Raw genomic sequence first — 21,568 nt, 5'->3', positions numbered from 1 at the left:
GGCACCAAATTTGTAGTTCCGTTTGTTCACTTTGGTTGTAGCGCAGATGATATTAAGTTATTGGGTGTGTGTTGCCGTCGGCAAGGGCACAACCATTGTTATCTCACATATATATTATTATTTATTTATTTTCCCACCCCTAAAACTTTGTCAATATTTGGACTACATAGGCAACCTAGGTGTCAAAAGTTTCGTCTTGGTAGCGATTGAGTTGCTTCCCAGATAGCAGCTGATTCCGCGCCGGATCCGGCTGAGTGCCGCAGATCCGCGTAACAATCGCATCCGTTTTGCGGATCCGTTCCAGATCTGATACAAATCCTACATTCTTAGTATCATTTTACGGAACTGGCCCGTTTTTGGAACGGATTAGGACATTTCTCAAAATTATCATTAATTTTAAATTTAAATTGCTCAGTCTTTTTGACGGCGTCTTAATCGAGTTTCAAACTCGTTTGACACATTCCCAGACGAAGTATTGGACATTGAGTCTTTAAAAGACAGCTTGCTTGCATATTCAATAGTCTATTAGCCTACGTTATTGTCATTTTCCTTAACCCATTGTGTGTTACTTTTTATTGTAAGACATGTCAATGGGTTACACACTCATAGGCCTACCTGCATTCATAGCCTTCACCCTGATATACACAAGGCCAATTATAGGCAATCTACCCCATAATCCAACATCAGAAACCATGGTTTGCAAACTCTGTGCAGCCACATGTGGGTGGTTAAACAATAACACACAATAAGCACCACAATGTGTGATTAACAAGTCAGTTTATGTATAATGTTAAGCCTAAAAGCCTGAAACTTGTAAGAAGGCAGATTTATTGACAGTCTGTTCTAACCAACATAAATGTGCATTTTCCAGGAGGGATATCCTTAGCGGAGCTCATGGGATGAGCCCTCTGGAAATTGTAATGAAGATGTGCAATTATAATAGTGAGGCTATATGGATTGATAACATTGGAGTGACACACCAGCCAGGTTGTCTCCAAATTGCCTACCATGCTAACAAAACATTTACATAACTTTGTAAGACATTAAAGTAACCAAGCACTACACCATCTGATTTGACTTTGTGGCTCCCAATTAATAAAGAGCAGCACTCAATTGTAAAATCAGCTGGTATAGTGGTTGTTTGAATGAAAGCCCACACCCTCTTGGCACTTGATTGCTGTACACATTTTGACAAATGAGTAGAGACAACAGTTATGTTTGTGGAATGGAGAATGGTTGTTATAACAGGAGGTAAGAAGAAGCACACAGAAGTCCCCAACAAGGTTGATGATGTACAGCAGATCACCAGGAAGAATCTTCAATGCTCTGCTCACTGGAAAATAAAAGTAGTAAGTAAGACACTCTTACAGAAACAGCCAATAACATTAAACTCATCTTGCTACAGAACCATGTTAAAGATTTGCTTATAACATGCTAAATAAGAGTCACCATCACCAACAGCCCACTGGCAATCAGAACATAACATTAGACGAGGAGTAATCCAACAGGCCTACTTTAGTAATTAAGGAGGTGTTTAGTTGGTTTCATAGCCGAATCAGTAACATCTCATGACTTGAAGGATTTTTTGACATCATTTGATATAGGATTGCTGTTAAGACTTTTAGAAGTGCATGGCAACTATCAGTTAATTACATATTTACTTTTGCAGTATACCGATAGACCTCGTATATTACTCTACATCCCAAACTGTATATAAAAACAACGTTAAAACGGTACAAACATTGACTCTAAATGTTGTCCCTTACTAGTCAACAAGCGGCAAGCTGATAGCACGAGATGGCTGTCTCGTGAATTTGTGGCTAAACATTCGGACAAAAGCCGTTATTTTGGCAGTTTGTTCGAGGACACTTACAGTACTAGATGGTCTACCAGCTTTTTCCAAAGTAACGTTGAGTAAGTAGATAAATGTTTATAACCTTCTTGTGTCCATTTCCTTATATAATGGGTAGACTAACTGCTGTAGCTAGATGGCGCTAGCAATGTACTGTACATCGAATACGATCCAGTGGTGTGCTCTGTTAAATAGTTAGAGCTAGCGAAGCTACTGTAACTACTGTAGCCTCTACTAGTACTACTGTACTGGCCGGGCATTTCTAGCCTCTTTATGGCTAGACCTGTTGCTAGTAGCTTGTATATATATATATATATATATAACATATAGCCGATTGGTCAGTTCATTCTACAATTATAAAATATATTGTAAAACCACGACTGGGAGAACTGCTGTAAAATAAACTACTCACTAGCAGCGAAGCTATTAGTAGCTATAGCTTTGTCTACTGTAGCCTAGCAACTGATCAGTGCTATGACGGAAAATTAGCCAGATTTGCCAGTGTACGAGCTACAACACAAACGTAACAAATACACTGTGTTCCATTATTTTAATTAAATATTACTTGTTGCACCTAGATATTTTATATTATCACGCTTACCTCGATGTTGGGTAAAACTGTTCTTATCAACGTCGCTGTCCGTTACTGCTCACGTATCACGAATAGCTCTACCTTTAGCCAGACAGGATATGGATGGGCATGGCAACGGCAAATCAAAAAATTATGCACTTTCCATTGTATTGTATTTTATTATTTCACCATATAATTTGTAACGGCAATTAATTCGTTGATTCTGATCTGAGAAATAATATCGTATTCATTTGTTAAAACATAATCTTGTGTCCCTGAGTCATGTCAATTTTTTTCTTTCAGTTTGCGGTTTACCTGGAATAATAAATATCACACATCACCTTCTCAGCACAACAAGAAGGTGAGCCAAACACACAAACATACAAGGGGGAACATATGTATGGCACCCCTTGGAAACAATGATTAAAACGTTTTACAAAATAACAAATTAATTAATAAAAGAAATAATGGATTCTAAAATTAAGGGGTATCTTTGTCAGTAATTTTGTAGTCTAATTGATTACAACATAACATGAAATTAACAAGAACAGGAACATTCAAAACCAATGTTTTTTTTAAATTTTTTATAGTTTTGCAATAAAAATGCTGAAAGCAGTTTCTAAGTCGACTCTTTGGAGGAGGGCACATAGGGATGTGGACAGGCAATTAGACATAATGACAGAAGACCTTATAGGAGAGGTTGGGAATGAAAATGAAGAGGAAGTTAGGGCACATGATGATTGGATTGAAAGTGGGGCAGAAGAGAGGGAGAAAGATCCAGAAGAAAGTGAGGCAGAGGAGAATGTGCAGGAGATGGAATATATGGACGGAGATGTAGAGGACACACATACAGACGGATTGGGCTTCACTTCTCTCCAACAAGATTCCACAGTGACTTCAAATGGATCGGACAATGAGTTTGAGCAAGAGACATCAAGCCTTGGTGACAGTATTAGCTGTTGGGCATTGAATTTTGGAGTCTCTCTTGTTGCCCTGACTTCTCTGTTGACCATCTTGCAGCCCTATCATCCAGACCTACCAAAGGATGCTAGGACAATTTTAAAAACAAGAATCAGTTATACCATCAAGGAAAAGTGTGGTGGACTGTATTATTATTTTAGTATTTTGACATCTCTTCATAAGTCACTGTCAGAGATGATACATTTAGTTGTTGATGGTTGCATATTAAGACTTCAAATCAATATAGATGGGTTACCCTTGTTCAAAAGTTCAAACATGCAGTTTTGGCCAATTCTGGGACTCTTGGTTAGTCATCCTATGAAGGAACCTGTCATAATTGGACTGTATTGTGGTGCCAAAAAACCTTCCAGTGCAGTGGAATTCATGCAAGACTTTGTCCAGGAGTTGCAAAATCTAGAAAATGGTTTTGATTTTAAAGGCAAAAATATAAGTTTGAAGTTACACACTGTTATCTGTGACACACCTGCTAGATCTTTCATTAAGAACACAAAGTCTCATAATGGTTATCAGGGCTGTGATAAATGTGCACAGCGTGGACGATACAAAAACAGGAAAATGAGCTACCCTTTGACTGAGTACAGACTAAGAACAGACGAATCATTTGCACAGAGAATAGATGAAGAGCACCATCATGATGGATCATACCCTTTTGAGGGTTGTAATGTGGGTATGGTATCCCAATATCCTCTTGACTACATGCATCTTGTCTGTCTAGGGGTTGTTAGAAAGCTTATATTAACCTGGCTCCGAGGACCTCTACCTTTAAGGTTGCCTCCTAGAATTTTCAGCAGACTCTCAGATTGTCTGGTGGAAATGCGTGCTTATGTTCCAGTAGAATTTGCCAGAAAGCCAAGGTCGATGAGAGAAGTTGATCGTTGGAAGGCTACTGAGTTCAGGGAATTTCTTCTGTACACTGGCCCTGTCGTTTTGGCTTCATTTCTTGACACCAATATGTACAACAACTTCATGCTTCTCTACGCTGGGATCTCTATTCTTTTGAGTCCACAACTGTCTTTAACTGCTGCATCGTATGCAGAGACATTACTGAAAAGCTTTGTGAACCATTTTGGGGAAATATATGACCAAAGTGAAATTGTTTATAATGTACATGCCTTAATCCATCTCCCTCAAGATGTTATGCTGCACGGTTGTTTGGGGAACATCTCTGCTTTTCCATATGAAAATTATCTGCAAAAAGTCAAGAGACTAGTTAGAAAACCCAATTGTCCACTCCAGCAAATTCTCAGAAGGCTGTCTGAGCAAGAGAACACCCTCCATCGCCTGACACCAGACGATTTCCTAAAGAAAAAACACTTTGTTGGACCACTTCTTAGTACAAATGTACTTAAAGTTAAGGGACAGTACCAGGAAATGCATACTGAACAGTGGACACTTAAAGTGTCAACAGGAAATAACGTCTTCATCATTGGAAATGATGTTTGCAGTATATGCAACATTGTTGAATGCTTTGATGGAGTCTACGTGTTGTACAGAGCCTTTACAAAGAGATCGTCTTTTTATGAATACCCATTCAGTTCAGATTTCCTGAATGTGTACAGAGTATCTCACCTTTCAGATGAGCTTAAATATGCCAAAGCTTCAGACATTTCTCAGAAGTGCGTAGCATTGCCCCATAGAGGTGGATTTGTAGCTGTCCCCCTTTTGCATACATCTCCACAAGTAGTCTGAGTTAGGCTAACCGCGGGAATGTGTGGGGCAGACAAACTATTCACGAGCGGATCCCATTATTAACGCGCTGATAAATTCAACACCACATAGCCAACATCAGGTGCAGATAGCAGCTCTGAAAATTTACTAATTATTAGAAACTTAATTTTCTTAATTGTCCATTAGAAAAAGATCAGTTTTCTTAATTCTTGTCCTAGAATTTTGGTTTTGGTTTTATCGGACAAGCCTTTGTTGATCACTGTATATAAATATATTTGTATTTATTATTTTTTTGTATCTTTTTTTAATGATCATCATATAATATGTATGTATTATGTATGTATTAATAAATGTAAATAATAGAGACCCTATATAATGCTCTTGTTCCTAACACCACTGACAAAGTGAAGCACTTTAGTGCCAGCTGGGAATTGTTTTGGCAACAACAAACAACATTTTACACTATTGTAAGACAAGAAAGCAGGGTCCTGAACTTGTTTTAAGTGCAAAGATACAATATTTTTTCTCTTCACTGGGATACAAATGGAATGACTGACTGACATTTTGTTTTTCTCTTTCAGAATGTATCACTTGGTAAAATTTATCCAGACCAAAACTGTTTCAGTTGTACCATCTGACTGGTACAGAGATGGAGCATCATTTTGGCCATGCTACACCACTGATGACAGGATAAATAGAGCAGTCAGACGAAGAGAGGAGCCTGGAGAGGACTGGGAACAACATGACTGCACAGTTCTGAAAACTTGTGGTATGTAACCCAAAAGCTACCCTTTCAGACATGCACCCCAATATGGCGTCATATTTCTCTATGCCTGTGATAAAACACATTTGAGCAACTCTGTAGTCAGTGACCAATTGCCTTGTGTTCACAGACAAAATATAGGCTACTCTATAATCTCATTTAGAGTTCACAATTTTAGGTGAAATGTGTCAGAAACCCATGTTTTGATCAGTCAGTGTGTTATAGAGGGGGTTCGGGAAATTTTTAATCACTGAGGGTCATCCGATTAGAATGGGAAAGAATGGAGGCGTGGATGTCCATTTATCTGAATCAGGTGTGTTGGAGCAGGGAAATAAATGCATCTAAAACATGCAGGGCAGGGGCCCCGAGGACCAGGATTGAGAACCACTGGGCTAGATAATCAGTGTGGGACTAGTTTAAGTCCACTCGTCTACTTTTTTCGAAGGCAAAGTTACGAATCAAATCGTTGAAGTCAATTTGGCGAAGCAGGTCAAACTCGTTTGACATCACCTTCTTGCGAAGCCATTAATTGCGTTTGACTTCATGCAGCGCCGGCGGCACCGACAGCCGGCTGCAGTCGGCTGCCTTGAAGCTGAGAATGCCATTGGCTGCTTCAAGTCAGCCGGGCTGCAGGCGACGCCGGCGATGCATGAGGTCGAACGCACCTATTGTTGTCTTGCATGATTTGATACCGGCAACGATACGTGACGCTAAGAGAACGTGGACTTCACTACGGGTGGGTAAATGCATCAAAAAATATAGATTTTTGTTGTGTTTTTTTTATCTCCCGTGCCGGGGCCCCCTAGTGGCCGGGGCCCGGGGCAGCAGCCCCTCCTGCCCATTGCACAAACGCCCTGAGTGGAGTGGAGTCACATGACCAAACAATTACCAAATATGGTCATTATCCAAAACATGCTCTGTTTTGGCAACATAACAAATAAGTACTATTGCCTTTTTAACAGTGTTTATATGTTCTAGATGACTATTTGTCAGCAAGACAGTCACTCAGGAAGTCACTGACTTGCAACACGTCCGACTTAGAGTCCGAGTCTGAGGATGATCTCAGACCACGGAGAAAAATCAAGCCAAGGTTAGTTTCAGCATGACAGAAAAACATTTTTTGTTCCACTCAAACATTTAAAACTAAATGATCTGTTTGGTCTTGTTTATTTTAATTCAGGCACTTATTTGGTGACACCGATGGGGAGGAAAGTGATGAGCCTGTCTCACAGAAGGCAACCCCCCAGCCAGCTCGGCAGTGTCCAACTGTGACACTGTCTAACCAGGCACCACAGGTTCCACCACCACCTATAACTCCCTTAAACCCTCTACCACGACCTGGAAGTTCAATGAATCCTCCTCCACCACGTCCTAGGGCTTCCTCTCCAGGGGATTACATAAGTGGGTGCACAGGGGATGGTGTACGCCTGTTTACACCAACATGCCGAGTGGCCAGGTCTGGGATTGGACCAATCCCATGCAGTGGTAAGCTCCATTGTTACATATTTGTGTGGTTTGTGTAAAACTGTCTGCACTCATTTACTTATGCTCAATCTTTAGTTGGTCATGTTGACAGTATATCTGTTTTTTCCCTTGCTTTTATTATCTTATTTGCAGCAGCCCAATTGCAAATGCTCACCTTGTTGGAGCATATGAAGCACCAACAAACACAGATGCTCTCAATGATCAACCACTTGGCTGCTAAAATAGATGGCAATGAAAGAGCATGCCCTTCTGAAATGCCAGTGGATGTGTCTTTCCCTTTGGAGACTCTAGGGGACGTAGATGATTTTGAAGCCTGGCTTCAGGAGGAGTGTCATGCTGCTGCAAAAAAAATATGGTACATATTGTCTGTCTTTCCATTTAACTATTTTGCTCAGAGTGCATATCACTGTGATCGTATTTTCAAAAAGAGTAATTCAAGTGATGATTTCCTAATATTTGTTTTTCATACAACAGATTGCAGTTCTAGCTTCAATTGGGGGACAGGACACCAGAAAGGTGACTTGGAACATCCTGGCCCACATGTTTTCCGACAGTGTTGCCAAAAGAATAAATTGGAAGGGCGTGAATGGCAAAAAAAGTTTTGCCAAATGAAGGCAAAGGCTGTACTCATGCGTGAGTAGAAAATTGGTTCCCTCAAAATCTTCTTTTCATTATTTTGAGTTGATGTAACTAGATAAATAGGCACTGTTTGTTGATGGGGATGTGAGTGTCTGTAATTTTTTTACAGGTGCAGTGAGGAGGTGCAGTGTCTGCAGTGGGGCCACAGACACCGAAATCACTAAGCACACAATCCGATGGTTCAACCTTGCATCTGACCGTGGGGGTGGACGTAGGGAACGCAGCCGGTGTTTTAGGGTTCTACATTGCTTTTCAGCTTAATTTTTTTTTAGCAAAATGAATACCTTTAATTCCAAACACAGGCAATGGAAAATGTTATGTTACTTTGTGAATAAAAATGTACTTATGTGTGTGTAAAGTACTCTTACCTTTATTTACCACAGGTCATCTACTGCTCCACCTGCCTTGATGAACTCAGACATGTAGAGGGATGTTCTCAGACATGTAGAGGGATGTTCTCAGACATGTAGAGGGATGTTCTCATACATGTAGAGGGATGTTCTCAGACATGTACAGGGATGTACTCAGACATGTAGAGGATGTCCCTCTACAAGTCTGAGTACATCCCTCTAAATGTCTGAGTACATCCCTCTACACATGTCACATGTATAGCCTATATACATTTTATATACTTAATTGTACTTAATGTTTTACTTATGTTTATTATTTCTTAAATAAAAATGCACCCTTTTGAAAAGTATGCAAGAGATGTTAGAGATGGAGTTTGAATACTAAGATACAACAACATTTGACGGTATTATTTGCTCTGTGACATCGGTTCTATGTTTTCAATGCTCTGAATTATATAGCCTAACTGGCAGCAACTGCATGGGCCATTTTACTTGATAAATGAATCCGTAATACGGAGCCGGGCCGCCGGTGTCCTTTTGCAATGCGGGACAATCCGCTTTACGGGTCTGGGCCAGTCCTGGCCCTGTTCCGTTCTGGATCCGTAAAACGGAATCGCGCGGAATCAACTTGCCAGCTGGGTTGTATCGGGATTTACGTTCCGTTGCACGGTTTAGTAGAAATTACGTTTTTGTGACGAAAAGTGAAGCTAACGGTGGCTAACTTGCTAGCCACAGTCACTGACGCCACTAACGTCACTAACGTCCCAGTCACTGACGCCACTAACGTCACGAAAACTCGCGTGACTATCTCTAGCAGAACATTAGTTTAGCAGCTCGTTAACTTCTGGGAGATGGCTTGGCTTAGGCTAACTTCTTTACAGCAAGGCAGCTGCAGAAACGCCACAAACAAAGAGGCCTGGGTGATAACTATTTGCTAATTTTACTTTGTGATATGACACACAATTGTGATGTGTAATGTACAATATAAGGTAATATTATTAAGGAAGTACATCTACTTTCGGAAACGGTAGTCTACAATTTCACTGAAGCATTCGCATCATGACATTAGCCTCTGTTGCCCGGGCAACACATACTGCGGTCTATGATTCATCTGTTTTCAATCGTTAAAATAAACATTCCTCACAAATACATTTTCGTTGTAGGATTTATTATGACATTAGATTACAACTCAACGATTTGTTGGTGAAATTATCATTACCTGTGGTTTTAAACCAGTGTAGCTCACTGCAACGCTGTACTGTAGCATAGTCTCTCGAAGAACGCTAGTAGCGTTAGCTAAAAAAAACATCTCCTCCACAGCTGTTAACAGCTCGTAGGATGTCAAACGGCGGGCCATGTTCGGCACTACCCCTTACTTCAAAAGTATTTCAATAGGTGAACCTATCTGACTAGTGACTACTAACCTGAACTCCATTGCCACAGCCTAAACTTTGTCAATCTGTTCATGAAAATAATTCATTTCAGCCTAGACCGTACAACGGAAGTAACGTTAAATCGAATTAAACCAACGCAATCGCTACCAAAACAGTAGCAGTAGTCTACAATTTACCAGGGCAGCTTCTCCACACAGCAGGTCTATATTGCATTTTGCCTTGTTACTGACAATGATCGCTACCACTGACATTTTTATGAATGAGTGATTTCCCCCTAACTAAATGTCAAGTTTATTCACGTTTTTGGGGGCATATTTTCAGTTAGCAGATGGTACTATTTTAATCGCGATTCCATCTGAGATAGCTACTGCTGGTAACGTCGTTGTTAAAATAAGCTTCAAAGGGGGTTCTTTATTAATGAATGCAATATGAGTAGGCTAAATGCCTGAAAATATCACGAGAAGGGAAAAACTTGCAATGACATTTAAGTCATAGAGATAGGTCAATTTTTACACCGGTCTGCCAAATGTTTTCGTTTTCCATTGAGATATGAAACACGTTTGTGAAATGTAGCTAGCTAGCTAAATATGATAGCTCTATAGCTACTACTCTGATATTATTAGAGCTAAGCTAGTAGATCTACTTTCGGAAACAGTGGTCTGCTATTTCACAGAGGAGTTAGCTCTAGCTGTTACCCCAGCACATCTGCTACTATCTGCAGTGTTACCAAGTGTTAGACCTATAGCTACAGCTAACTTGCTACCTTGTTAGTCTTCCGTTCCAGACCTCTTCTGGGAGGGACTGTACAAATCGTCCAGCCACAAAAAAAATCTAGCTAGTCTAGTCAACTTTGTTGTCTTTGGTAGAATACAAAGTGATTATTTAAAGTCAAGTAGCTAAGTGAAATGTTAAGTTAACACATAACAACAGACCAGATGGTTTACAAAGATGCCTTTTCCATTCATACGTCTGAGCTTGCTTTTAAATAACAGAAAACATTAATATATGGAGTTTAGATGGTTTTATGAATCAATAAGTCCTACACCCAGGTTGGGACCCACCACTTGAGAAACACGGTCCTACACATAATTAGACTAACTGTAATATTGACGTCCCATAGCCTACAATTGACCCTTTAAATATGGCAAAGATGGGTGTTGATTTTTTAATCCTTAATGTATTGTGTAAAATTAGCTACATTATGCTGATGTCTTTCGAACCCGGTGCAACAGGTGCCCTGAGAGGATTAAGGAGTTGAAGAAGCAGATGCTGTGTCTTCCTCTTGTTGGGCAACCAACAAGTTGTTTATCTGATTACAATTTAATAAGTTACCTAGCGCTGCATCTTCATGAGCTACATTTGGCCTCCTTCTCTTCTTACCAACCAGTATCACCTCTCCTCCATCTGAGTGATGCATGTAATTTTTACAAACTTATTATCAAGGACACAATGGTCAGAACTGCAGTCATACACTTAAATGCTTTTTTAAATATGTAAACACCAGAAGACTATGGGCAGCTGGGGCAGCCGCAAGCACACCCTCACAATTTCCCCAGAAATTGTATGCTCTCTAGTTAAATATGAAATAACTTTTATAACTTGTATAAATCACACGTTTATTGTCCCCAAAACGTGAATTAATCATTTATGAGTTATACAGCCTACCTACCTGCTATAACTTTTATGATATCAAGGCGAGCACAAGATGTCATCGTTCCGTACTCAAACAAGAAGCGTTGTTGGAGTAGCCCGCTATTAGATACAGTGGACCTTCAATGACTAATGGATCCCCATCATGGTAAAAAAATATTTTGTATTGCAATAGGCCCTTACCTACATAAATTGTAAATTTCTTGCCAAATCAAAAGAGGAATACTGAATGGAAATGAATGACTATTTAAAGTTGATAATAATAAATATTTACTTTTCAAATGTATTCCAAATAACACAAATAAATGAGGGTGATGGTTAGGTGGTGGAGCTGTGGAGAAAAAGTAGCTGAGGGGACCTAAATCAACATCTCTGTAGCATCAACATATTAATAATTGATAATTGATTTTTTATTTAATCAAATTATTATTCAATAATGTATCATTATTTATTCAATACGATTATTGTTGGTATCTATTCTTGGGTCTGGACCAATGAAAGGTCTGTCCACTCGCTGTCGGAGGCCTCGCTTTAGGTGTTCTTGGTTTTGTCCTTGTCATCTGTGCTTCTCTCTGACTATCTGGCTGCTGGCATCCAGAGCTTGTCTTCCAGAGGGCGCTCTAAAGGGGCGTCTGCTGCCCTCTCTCCCTCCCTGTCCTCAACACAAACACACATACACAGATAATCAAAACAAATGGATTATTTCACATACACACAGTCTCTCTTGTACACAAATACTTCTAATCACAACCCGACCATACTTGCTCTCTCTCTCTCTCTCTCTCTCTCTCTCTCTCTCTCTCTCTCACACACACACACACTCACCTATACACTCTGATTTCTGTTGCTCTTGTTGAAGTGAGCATATGCAGAGTTGAGAATCTTGTTGCACTGGGATGCATGCGCCTCCTGATGGTCCTGGGTGACATTGCCCAACCTGCCAGGGTTGCTGGGTTTCGACATCTGTAATGGTGGATAGGTAGAGGGTGTTTACTTTATGTTAAACCAACATAGTCTGTGGGGCAGGGTAGGAAATTTACACATTTTTTCGGGGGCAATTTTTGCCCCCACTGACTGAAATCCAAGGGCATTTAAAAAACTTTTTGAAAATTGTGAAATAACATTTAACCTTTGTTCAAGATAATGATTACGCTTATTTAGGCTAACAGTATATGAGCAATTGTCACCAAATGGCAAAAATAAGACTATTAAGCAGTAGTCTACAGATTCAAAGTGTTTTCTTAGATTATTTTTTCAAAGAAAAAATCAGACAATCATATTTGTTTTGTTCTTATTTTTATTTTTTTACAACTATTAAGTTATAATTATTTTTTATAATTATAACTTATGATATTTATTTTATTATATTATATACTTTTGATTTTGTTACCTTTAATCATGTTGTTCCTACCTAGTACAGGAAATACAGATAGGACAGACTAAACAAAGAACAACAACAAAACACAATAAAAGGGCGTGGATTAATTACATTGAATCTACAAACAAAACACTCAGCAGTGCTGAGGGGAAAATGTCATTTCAGATAATTAAAAAGTACATATTAGGTTATATGTACAGTGGAGAAATATTATAAATATGTACGTATACATAAATGAGTGGCTTATTTGTCAAATAGCACCAGTTCATCATTGTCGTCATCTGTGTCACTGTCAGCCATTGGAGAAGTTGCTGGTCTGTCCTGTGCCCATAGTTCCTCCCACTTTAGACCTCTGTAACTCCTGTTGATGACCTTCTTAAGACGGGTCCACTCTGCCATTACGTTTTCTACATCACACCCGTTTTTCGTTAGTATTTCCTTGAAATGCTCTAGGAGCAGCAAGACCTCCTCATTACCATACTCAGTCAGATCTTCAGGCCAGTGCTTAGGGTCCAGTTTACACATGGCCATGAGAATTGTATCTGTTTGATACCTTTCATCCAGGCAGGCCACAATGTCATGGATGAGCGGCTCTCTGGAACTCTTCAATCTTTCTTCAGCATCTGCATAAGTGTCAGAAAGCGCTACACCTCTGTAACTACCACACCTACACTCCACCTTCACTGCTCTAAGCTTTGGGCCGTCACCTTTCGCCATGTCTTTCAGCACTTCTTTGGAAGTCTCAATAGCCTCCACAGCTGTGGGGAGAGAGATGCTGTCTTTCTGGAACTGGAGAGATAGATGGGACAACTCACCCAAAACATCCATGTAAAGACCTAAATGGAGGAGGAATTCATTGGACTTGACCTTCTTGAGCCATCCTCTCACTCTTGCAGCATCTGCTTTCTTTATATCTTGCCGCTGATCACTTCCCACCTCACTTAGATGAGCGATGACTGCAGGGATGTTCGTCTCGAGTGCTTTAAGGGCTCTTCTGCGGTGATCAACCCATCTGGTCCCATCTACCCTAGTGGGTGTCAGGTCAGACTCGTCTAGCAGTTCAGCCAGCCGGTCCAGCTCCCGTCTTCTTTTCCCTGACCCTCGATAGAAGGATGTATAGAAAGATAGGAACCCATCAATCTGAAAAAGGAAAAGAAAAACACAAACAAGGCATTGAGAATAAAAGGCCCACAAAGTTTATACTGTTGGATTTAGGGTCCAGCAATGTTAATAAATACTATGGTTTTCATAATATGTTTTTTTATATCAAAAGTTAAAATATCACACAAACCTCTTGATTGAAATATGTTCCCTGGAAGGCATTCTTACAGGCAAGCTCTAAACGATGAGCTAAACAATGAATGCCTATTAGCCATGGCATGTCCATTTTTAGCTTTGTGTAGATGCCCTGCCTGCATCCAAAGTTAACGCTGGCTCCATCTGCTCCGAAACCAACAAGATGATCAGTCCAGTTAGGGATGCCCTTGGAGATTAACAGTGACCGGATGCAATGCAGGATGCCGTCAGCTGTGGCACTCTCAATGTCCTCAGTTCTATTAGGATGATAAAAACACACAATGTAATTTTTTTTTTTTTACACACCAAACAGAAGTTAGCCACTTCAGAGAAATCATTGTACTGTATGTGTGTAAATAACCTTTGATTAATTGATAAACAATAAACTTGAGCAATAGATAATTGAAAAGAGATAATTGATCATAGATAATTACCCAAGAAATGCCATGCGAGGGACACCATCTTTATGCAGGTATTTCACATAAAGGACCTCCTTCTCAGTTGTTGACCTGTCTGTGCTCCCATCAACAAGGACACTGATATATCTGGAAGACAGTACTTGCTTGCTAACCTCAAGCTGTATTTGTTCTGCGAGGTACTGGGTAAAAACCCTTGCTTGTTTGGGGTTAATGTAGGCATCTTCCAAATCAACTCCATGCCGCTTCTCCAGTTTGACAAGAGATGGATAGTAAGCAAATGGTTTCTCGTGTTTAGCAATATGGTAAGCAATGTCAAACAACTTGACCATTTTGCAGAACGCTGTCTTCTGCATCAGATTCACAGCTTCCACAATTGGCTCTCTGTCATTGAGCTGATTACTCCATGCTTCTGTAAAAACAAAAATAGTATGTTATATGTGATAAGGGACTTCATCTATACATTTAAACCTTGAAAATCCCCAGTCAACTGCAGTCTCAACTTTACCCAAATAGAGGATGTTATTCTGAAAATTGTTATTTAACAAACCCCACTATTAATAAAAGTTGAAGTTGTTATCATTCACATTAATTCATTAAAATCAATAAATGCTAAATAAATTCTACAAATAAATCGTATTTGTACGATAAATCGTACCCCTCCGTGAGTCACCACCTTACCGCGGTGGAGGGGTTTGCGTGTCCTAGTGATCCTGGAAGCTATGTTGTCGGGGGCTTTATGCCCCTGGTAGGGTCTCCCAAGGCAAACAGGTTCCAGGTGAAAGACCAGACAAAGCGTGGCTCAAAAAACCAACCATGAAGAAACACAACAATGGTTCCCAGTTGCCCCTGCCCGGAAGCGGGTCACCGGGGCCCCCCCCTGGAGCCAGGCCCGGGGGTGGGGCTCGATGGCGAGCGCCTGGTGGCCGGGCCTTTTCCCATGGGGCCCGGTCGGGCACAGCCCGAAGAGACAACGTGGGACCCTCTTCCAGTGGGCTCACCATCCGCAGGAGGGGTCATGGGGGTCGGGTGCAGTGTGAGACGGGCGGCGGCCGAAGGCGGGGGCCTTGGCGGTCCGATCCTCGGCTGCAGAAGCTAGCTTTAGGGACGTGGAACGTCACCTCGCTGGCGGGAAAGGAGCCTGAGCTGGTGCGCGAGGTAGAGAGTTTCCGGCTAGATATAGTCGGCCTCGCCTCGATGCACAGCACGGGCTCCGGAACCAGTCTCCTTGAGAGGGGCTGGACTCTCTTCCACTCTGGAGTTGCCCTTGGTGAGAGGCGTCGAGCTGGGGTGGGAATACTTGTTTCCCCTCGGTTCGGTGCCTGTACATTGGGGTTCACCCCGGTGGATGAGAGGGTAGCCTCCCTCCGCCTTCGGGTGGGGGGACGGGTCCTCACTGTCGTTTGTGCTTATGCACCAAACGGCAGCTCAGAGTACCCACCCTTTTTGGAGTCTCTGGAGGGGTGCTGGAAAGCGCTCCTCCCGGGGATTCCCTCGTCCTCCTGGGGGACTTCAATGCTCATGTGGGCAATGACAGTGAGACCTGGAGGGGCGTGATTGGGAGGAACGGCCCCCCCGATCTGAACCCGAGTGGTGTTCTGTTGTTGGACTTCTGTGCTAAACACGGCTTGTCCATAACGAACACCATGTTCAAGCATAAGGGTGTCCATATGTGCACCTAGCACAATGACACCCGAGGTCTCAGTTCGATGATCGACTTCGTAGTCGTGTCGTCGGACTTGAGGCCGCATGTCTTGGACACTCGGGTGAGGAGAGGGGCGGAGCTGTCAACTGATCACCACCTGGTGGTGAGTTGGCTCCGATGGTGGGGGAGGACGCCGGTCAGGCCTGGCAGGCCCAAACGTAATGTGAGGGTCTGCTGGGAACGGCTGGCGGAACCCTCTGTCAGAAGGAGCTTCAACTCCCACCTCCGGGAGAGCTTCGATCATGTCTCGGGGGGGGGCCGGGGACATTGAGTCCGAATGGGCCATGTTCCGGGCCTCCATTGTTGAAGCGGCTGACTGGAGCTGCGGCCGCAAGGCGGTCGGTGCATGTCGCGGCGGTAACCCTCGGACCCGGTGGTGGACTCCGGAGGTGAGGGATGCCGTTAAGCTGAAGAAGGAGGCCTATCGGGCTTTATTGGCTGGTAGGACTCCTGAGGCAGCTGATGTGTACCGGCAGGCCAAGCGGAACGCGGCTCTGGCGGTCGCGGAGGCAAAAACCCGGGCATGGGAGGAGTTCGGCGAGGCCATGGAGAATGACTTCCGAACGGCTTCAAAAAGGTTCTGGACCACCATCCGGCGACTCAGGAGGGGGAAGCAGTGCTCTGTCAACACTGTATACAGTAGGGACGGTGCGCTGCTGACTTCGACGGGGGACGTCCTGGATCGGTGGAAGGAATACTTTGAAGACCTCCTTAATTCCACCAACACGCTTTCCGACGTGGAGGCAGAGTCTGGGGACATCGGGGGGGGCCCTTCTATCTCTGGGGCCGAGGTCGCCGAGGTGGTTGAAAAGCTCCGCGGTGGCAGGGCCCCTGGGGTGGACGAGGTCCGCCCGGAGTTCCTTAAGGCTCTGGATGTTGTAGGGCTGTCTTGGTTGACACGACTCTGCAACATCGCGTGGACATCGGGGACAGTGCCTCTGGACTGGCAGACCGGGGTGGTGGTTCCCCTCTTTAAAAAGGGGGACCGGAGGGTGTGCTCCAACTTTAGGGGGATCACACTCCTCAGCCTCCCTGGGAAGGTCTATTCAGGGATCCTGGAGAGGAGGGTCCGCCGGATTGTCGAACCTCGGATTCAGGAGGAGCAATGTGGTTTTCGTCCTGGCCGTGGAACAGTGGACCAGCTCTATACCCTCCGCGGAGTCCTGGAGGGTACGTGGGAGTTCGCCCAACCAGTCTACACATGTTTTGTGGATTTGGAAAAGGCGTTCGACCGTGTCCCTCGGGGGCTCATGTGGGGGGTGCTCCGAGAGTACGGGGTACCGGATTCCCTGATCGGGGCTGTCCGGTCCCTGTACGACCGGTGCCAGAGTTTGGTCCGCATTGCCGGTAGTAAGTCGAACTTGTTTCCGGTGAGGGTTGGACTCCGCCAGGGCTGCCCTATGTTACCGATTCTGTTCATTACCTATATGGACAGGATTTCTAGGCGCAGCCAGGGTGTTGAGGGGGTCCGGTTTGGTGACCTCAGGATCGGGTCGCTGCTTTTTGCAGATGATGTGGTCCTGTTGGCTTCATCGGGCCGTGACCTTCAGCTCTCACTGGAGCGGTTCGCAACCGAATGTGAAGCGGCTGGGATGCGAATCAGCACCTCCAAATCTGAGGCCATGGTTATCGACCGGAAAAGGGTGGAGTGCCATCTCCGGGTCGGGGAGGAGATCCTGAACCAAGTGGAGGAGTTCAAGTATCTCGGGGTCTTGTTCACGAGTGAGGGAAGAATGGAGCGCAAGGTCGACAGGCGGATCGGTGCGGCGTCCGCAGTGATGCGGGCTCTGCATCGGTCCGTCGTGGTGAAGAAGGAGCTGAGTCGAAAGGCGAAGCTCTCTATTTACCAGTCGATCTACGTTCCTACCCTCACCTATGGTCACGAACTATGGGTAGTGACCGAAAGAACGAGATCGCGAATACAAGCGGCCAAAATGAGCTTCCTCCGCAGGGTGTCCGGGCTCTCCCTTAGAGATAGGGTGAGAAGCTCGGTCATCCGGGAGGGGCTCAGAGTAGAACCGCTGCTCCTCCGCGTCGAGAGGAGCCAGCTGAGGTGGCTCGGGCATCTGATTAGGATGCCTCCTGGACGCCTCCCTGGTGAGGTGTTCCGGGCACGTCCCACTGGGAAGAGGCCCCGGGGAAGACCCAGGACACGCTGGAGGGACTATGTCACTCGGCTGGCCTGGGAACGCCTCGGGGTCCCCCAGGAAGAGGTGGTGGAAGTGGCCGGGGAGAGGGAAGCCTGGGCCTCCCTGCTTAGGTCGTTGCCCCCGCGACCCGATCCCCGGACAAGCGGAAGATGACGAGACGAGACGAGAAATAAATCGTATTTTACAACTGTCCCCATGTTTTCGGTCAGCCCTGTCACGTTACATAAAAACGACACAAAGAGTGCAATATGCCTTTAAGGTTATGACTCAGCGGATGTGACATAATTTGACTGAGTTGATGCTGTCACTGATAAAGATTAGTTTTTCTCAATGACTTATAAATTAAAGCTTGTTTTTGCATGTTTTTTTTGAGGAAGACAAGCTACAGGGTCAGTTGCTGTCACACTTAAATATCCTAGAAAATAATAAAAGTTTTGGAAAACCAAAAATGTTACTGAAATGCCTTGTTACAAGCTATCAGTTTTGATGCAAGGAAGCTAGCATGCTGAGGCCATGTTCACACTTGACTTCTTTTTTCAAGTGCCAGCGCCTTTTTTTACATGCAACCCTATGGGGAAAAGACGCCTTTTTGAGTACAATTTTCTCAACTTTTTAAAAAAGCGCTGGGTCAAGCGCCTTTCTGACAGCTGACAAATCAGGACGAGGTAGTAAGGTAGTAACCTTCTACCGTAGTTACCGGTACCCCCAAAGAAGACCAACATGAATGTTGTAGACTGAGGTGAAAGCGCTAAAGGCTCTGAAGGCAGCGCTTAAAAATAAAAATTAAAGTGTGAAACACGGCCTAATGGCAGTTAAATTCATATATCTATGGTTAAACTGGCCGACTGTCAGGCCCTGTCACCTCAGGCCCTGTCACGGCTGGTCACAGTCCTGTGTGACAGGGTCTGACAGCCCTAGGCTATGACAGGGCCCGACAAATCAATGATGAAATGAATGAAGTTATCACTCACCGTAGGCGATTGCGTGTTGCTTCGTCGCCTGGTGACGAAAGGCCACGTATTTCTTGATATTTTCACTCCCCTTGATGAAATCAGCGGAAGAATTTGCCTGTGCTGGATTGGCGACTTTGGCAGCAACTCGTTGAGCACAAGATCGACAGGCTTTACAAAAAATGTGTGTCTTTTTCTCGTCATTTACCTCCACCCCAAGCCAATCTAGCTTCCATTTTTCTATGGTCGCTGGGTGAGTTAATTTAGTCTTTGGAACCAGAGATGGTAACGGAGACTGTGTTTGATCAACCTCAGGTGTCCTCACACTCGCAGGTCTGATCAAGAAGCGCTCCATTTTTTCTTTCTTTTTTTAGAACGTTCGATAATATACGCGCATGCAACATAGGTCAAGGCGGGAATCCAAAACATTCTATGGCAGGGGTGTCAAACTCATTTTAGGTAAGGGGCCACATATGGCGCACTTTGATCTCAAGTGGGCCAGAGCAGTAATCATAGCATAATAACGCATACATAACGACAATATTTTACATTTAGTCATTTTTAGCAGACCCTCTTATCCAGAGCGTCTTAATGTTTTTTGATGATAAACCCTATTTTAAGGTCTTTCTACAACTTTCCCCGTGAGCACGCTTCTATTTTGAGTAAACAACTCTAGAAGTGTTCTAATTTCTCTATCAGAAATGTATTTTCTTTTTTTTAATCCATGGCTTGTTTTGAAATGAGATAGGCAGTGCGCTTTGGATAGGCTTTTAAATGGGTTGCTTGGCAACGATCGACGCTTTCGCATTTTCAACAAGGACGTGCATCTTAAAACCAGGTGTAGCTACGACCGTGGTCTGTCAAGCTTGGTGCACTTGATGTAAATTCAAATCACAAAGTCGGACGTAGCTAAGACCGACGTAGGAGTTAAAACCAACTTTTTTACGCCCAGCTGGTGCACTCGGCTTATCTGCCTTAGCTCTCCTCTGCTGAGTCCCTTGCTTTGTGACGCGTTTGACGTCAAATGCGTCACAAAGCTAGCAGCGAGTGCTGCTGCCTGTGGCAATGAGCGCTTCTGCCTCCGGAGCAAACATCGCATTTAAGTTGGTTTTGAAGCAAATACTGGATCGATAAAAAAAAATCTAAACTTTTGTTTTGGGGGCAATTTTTGCCCCTCTCCTAGTGATATCAGGGGCAAAATGATATTTCTTAGGGGCATTTTTGCCCTTTGCCCTCGTGTATTTCCGACGCTGCTGTGGGGCAATAGGAACAACAGTATCATTTGTAAGTGTAGTTTGTGCATAGAGTATTATTATGGTGAATTATTTACATTGGGATACATAAAATTAAAAAACAAAACCATTATGGGAATGCTGTCCCAGCGAAGTGTTAGTGTCATTATTAACTGTAGTTGTATATATAGTTTATTAGTTTACCTCCTGGATTCTGGGCAGGGGTTAGTGGAAGGAGGCTGGGCCCAGCGCTGGATGTCGAGCAGGAGGTTGGGACGAGCGCTGCATGCAGAGCAGGGGTTAGTGGAAGGAGGCTGGGGCCAGCGCTGGATGCAAAGCAGGAGGTAGGGCTAAGAGGCTGGGACCAGTGCTGGATGATATAACGAGGGTCCTAGAACTGCGGTCCTGAAACTGCGGTCCTGAATCTGCGGTCCTGAATCTGCATCTCTCCGGCTCTCCAGCTTTGCAGGTTCATACTATTGAAAAACGTGGCATAGTGAAATTAGGGATTTATATTAGCATGGGGGTTTAGCACTTTTGCAAGGCACTGTATTCATGTCACATTCTCATTGGGCGCTGAGTACCCCTAAAGGTCTGATCCTAGAATTGCCCCTGCTGTAACATGAAGGCACAACGGATTCAACCATTCAAACCATATATCCTCAGAAAGCTTATACCCTCAGGATGTTAATTAATGAGACAAGAGACATGTCCTTTTTTCCATATTAGTATGCTGCTCATGCATAGTAAATTCGGTATTGGTAAATGGAGTATATGGCTGATACTTTTTTGGGCTGTGCCATTTAGGGAAACTGATTCAACCACCTAAACCATGTATTTTCTGAACGCTTACATGTGATCTGTGGAAAAGACTACAAGTTTGAACACACATTTGACAATTTCTGAACTGTCCAGTCATGCTTTAGGGAGATGCCATTTTTTAATGTAGCCTACATAATTATTAGGCTACTAAACCTATACCAATTGTGAATTTGATATGCTGATAACACGATTCAGATGATTCATGATCTCAGAAATCTTCATATGAACAATCTACATTCAACTTATTTTAAGTTTAATTTTCAAAA

General features: G+C 43.4%; 3 protein-coding genes across 3 annotated transcripts; 2 read left to right on the top strand and 1 right to left on the bottom strand.

Moving 5' to 3' along the window:
- Positions 1–2,797: 2,797 nt before the first annotated feature.
- Positions 2,798–5,623, top strand: LOC146219484 (uncharacterized). The gene has a single exon (XM_084694292.1). It carries the CDS (start codon positions 3,027–3,029, stop codon positions 5,091–5,093), a length of 2,067 nt encoding a protein of 688 aa, XP_084550418.1. The 5' UTR covers positions 2,798–3,026; the 3' UTR covers positions 5,094–5,623.
- A 926-nt stretch (positions 5,624–6,549) lies between these two features.
- LOC146219483 (uncharacterized) lies at positions 6,550–8,642 on the top strand. The gene is made up of 6 exons (XM_084694293.1): positions 6,550–6,571; positions 6,814–6,925; positions 7,016–7,320; positions 7,453–7,675; positions 7,795–7,953; positions 8,069–8,642. Coding segments are annotated over exons 3-5 (360 nt in total). The 5' UTR covers positions 6,550–6,571; positions 6,814–6,925; positions 7,016–7,184; the 3' UTR covers positions 7,796–7,953; positions 8,069–8,642.
- Positions 8,643–11,826: 3,184 nt separating this feature from the next.
- Positions 11,827–14,954, bottom strand: LOC146219482 (zinc finger protein 862-like). Its single transcript, XM_084695101.1, has 5 exons — positions 14,462–14,954; positions 14,023–14,284; positions 12,744–13,871; positions 12,179–12,316; positions 11,827–12,005 (listed from the first exon to the last, which is right to left on the bottom strand). The coding sequence occupies exons 1-3, from the start codon at positions 14,797–14,799 to the stop codon at positions 12,975–12,977; spliced, it is 1,497 nt and encodes a 498-aa protein (XP_084551227.1). The 5' UTR covers positions 14,800–14,954; the 3' UTR covers positions 11,827–12,005; positions 12,179–12,316; positions 12,744–12,974.
- Positions 14,955–21,568: the final 6,614 nt, after the last annotated feature.

This window comes from Hypomesus nipponensis, chromosome 28 (genome assembly GCF_054491055.1).
Source record: "Hypomesus nipponensis isolate SF chromosome 28, ASM5449105v1, whole genome shotgun sequence".
In the NCBI taxonomy this organism is placed as follows: domain Eukaryota; kingdom Metazoa; phylum Chordata; class Actinopteri; order Osmeriformes; family Osmeridae; genus Hypomesus; species Hypomesus nipponensis.
This window is presented reverse-complemented; position numbering and strand designations above follow the sequence as displayed.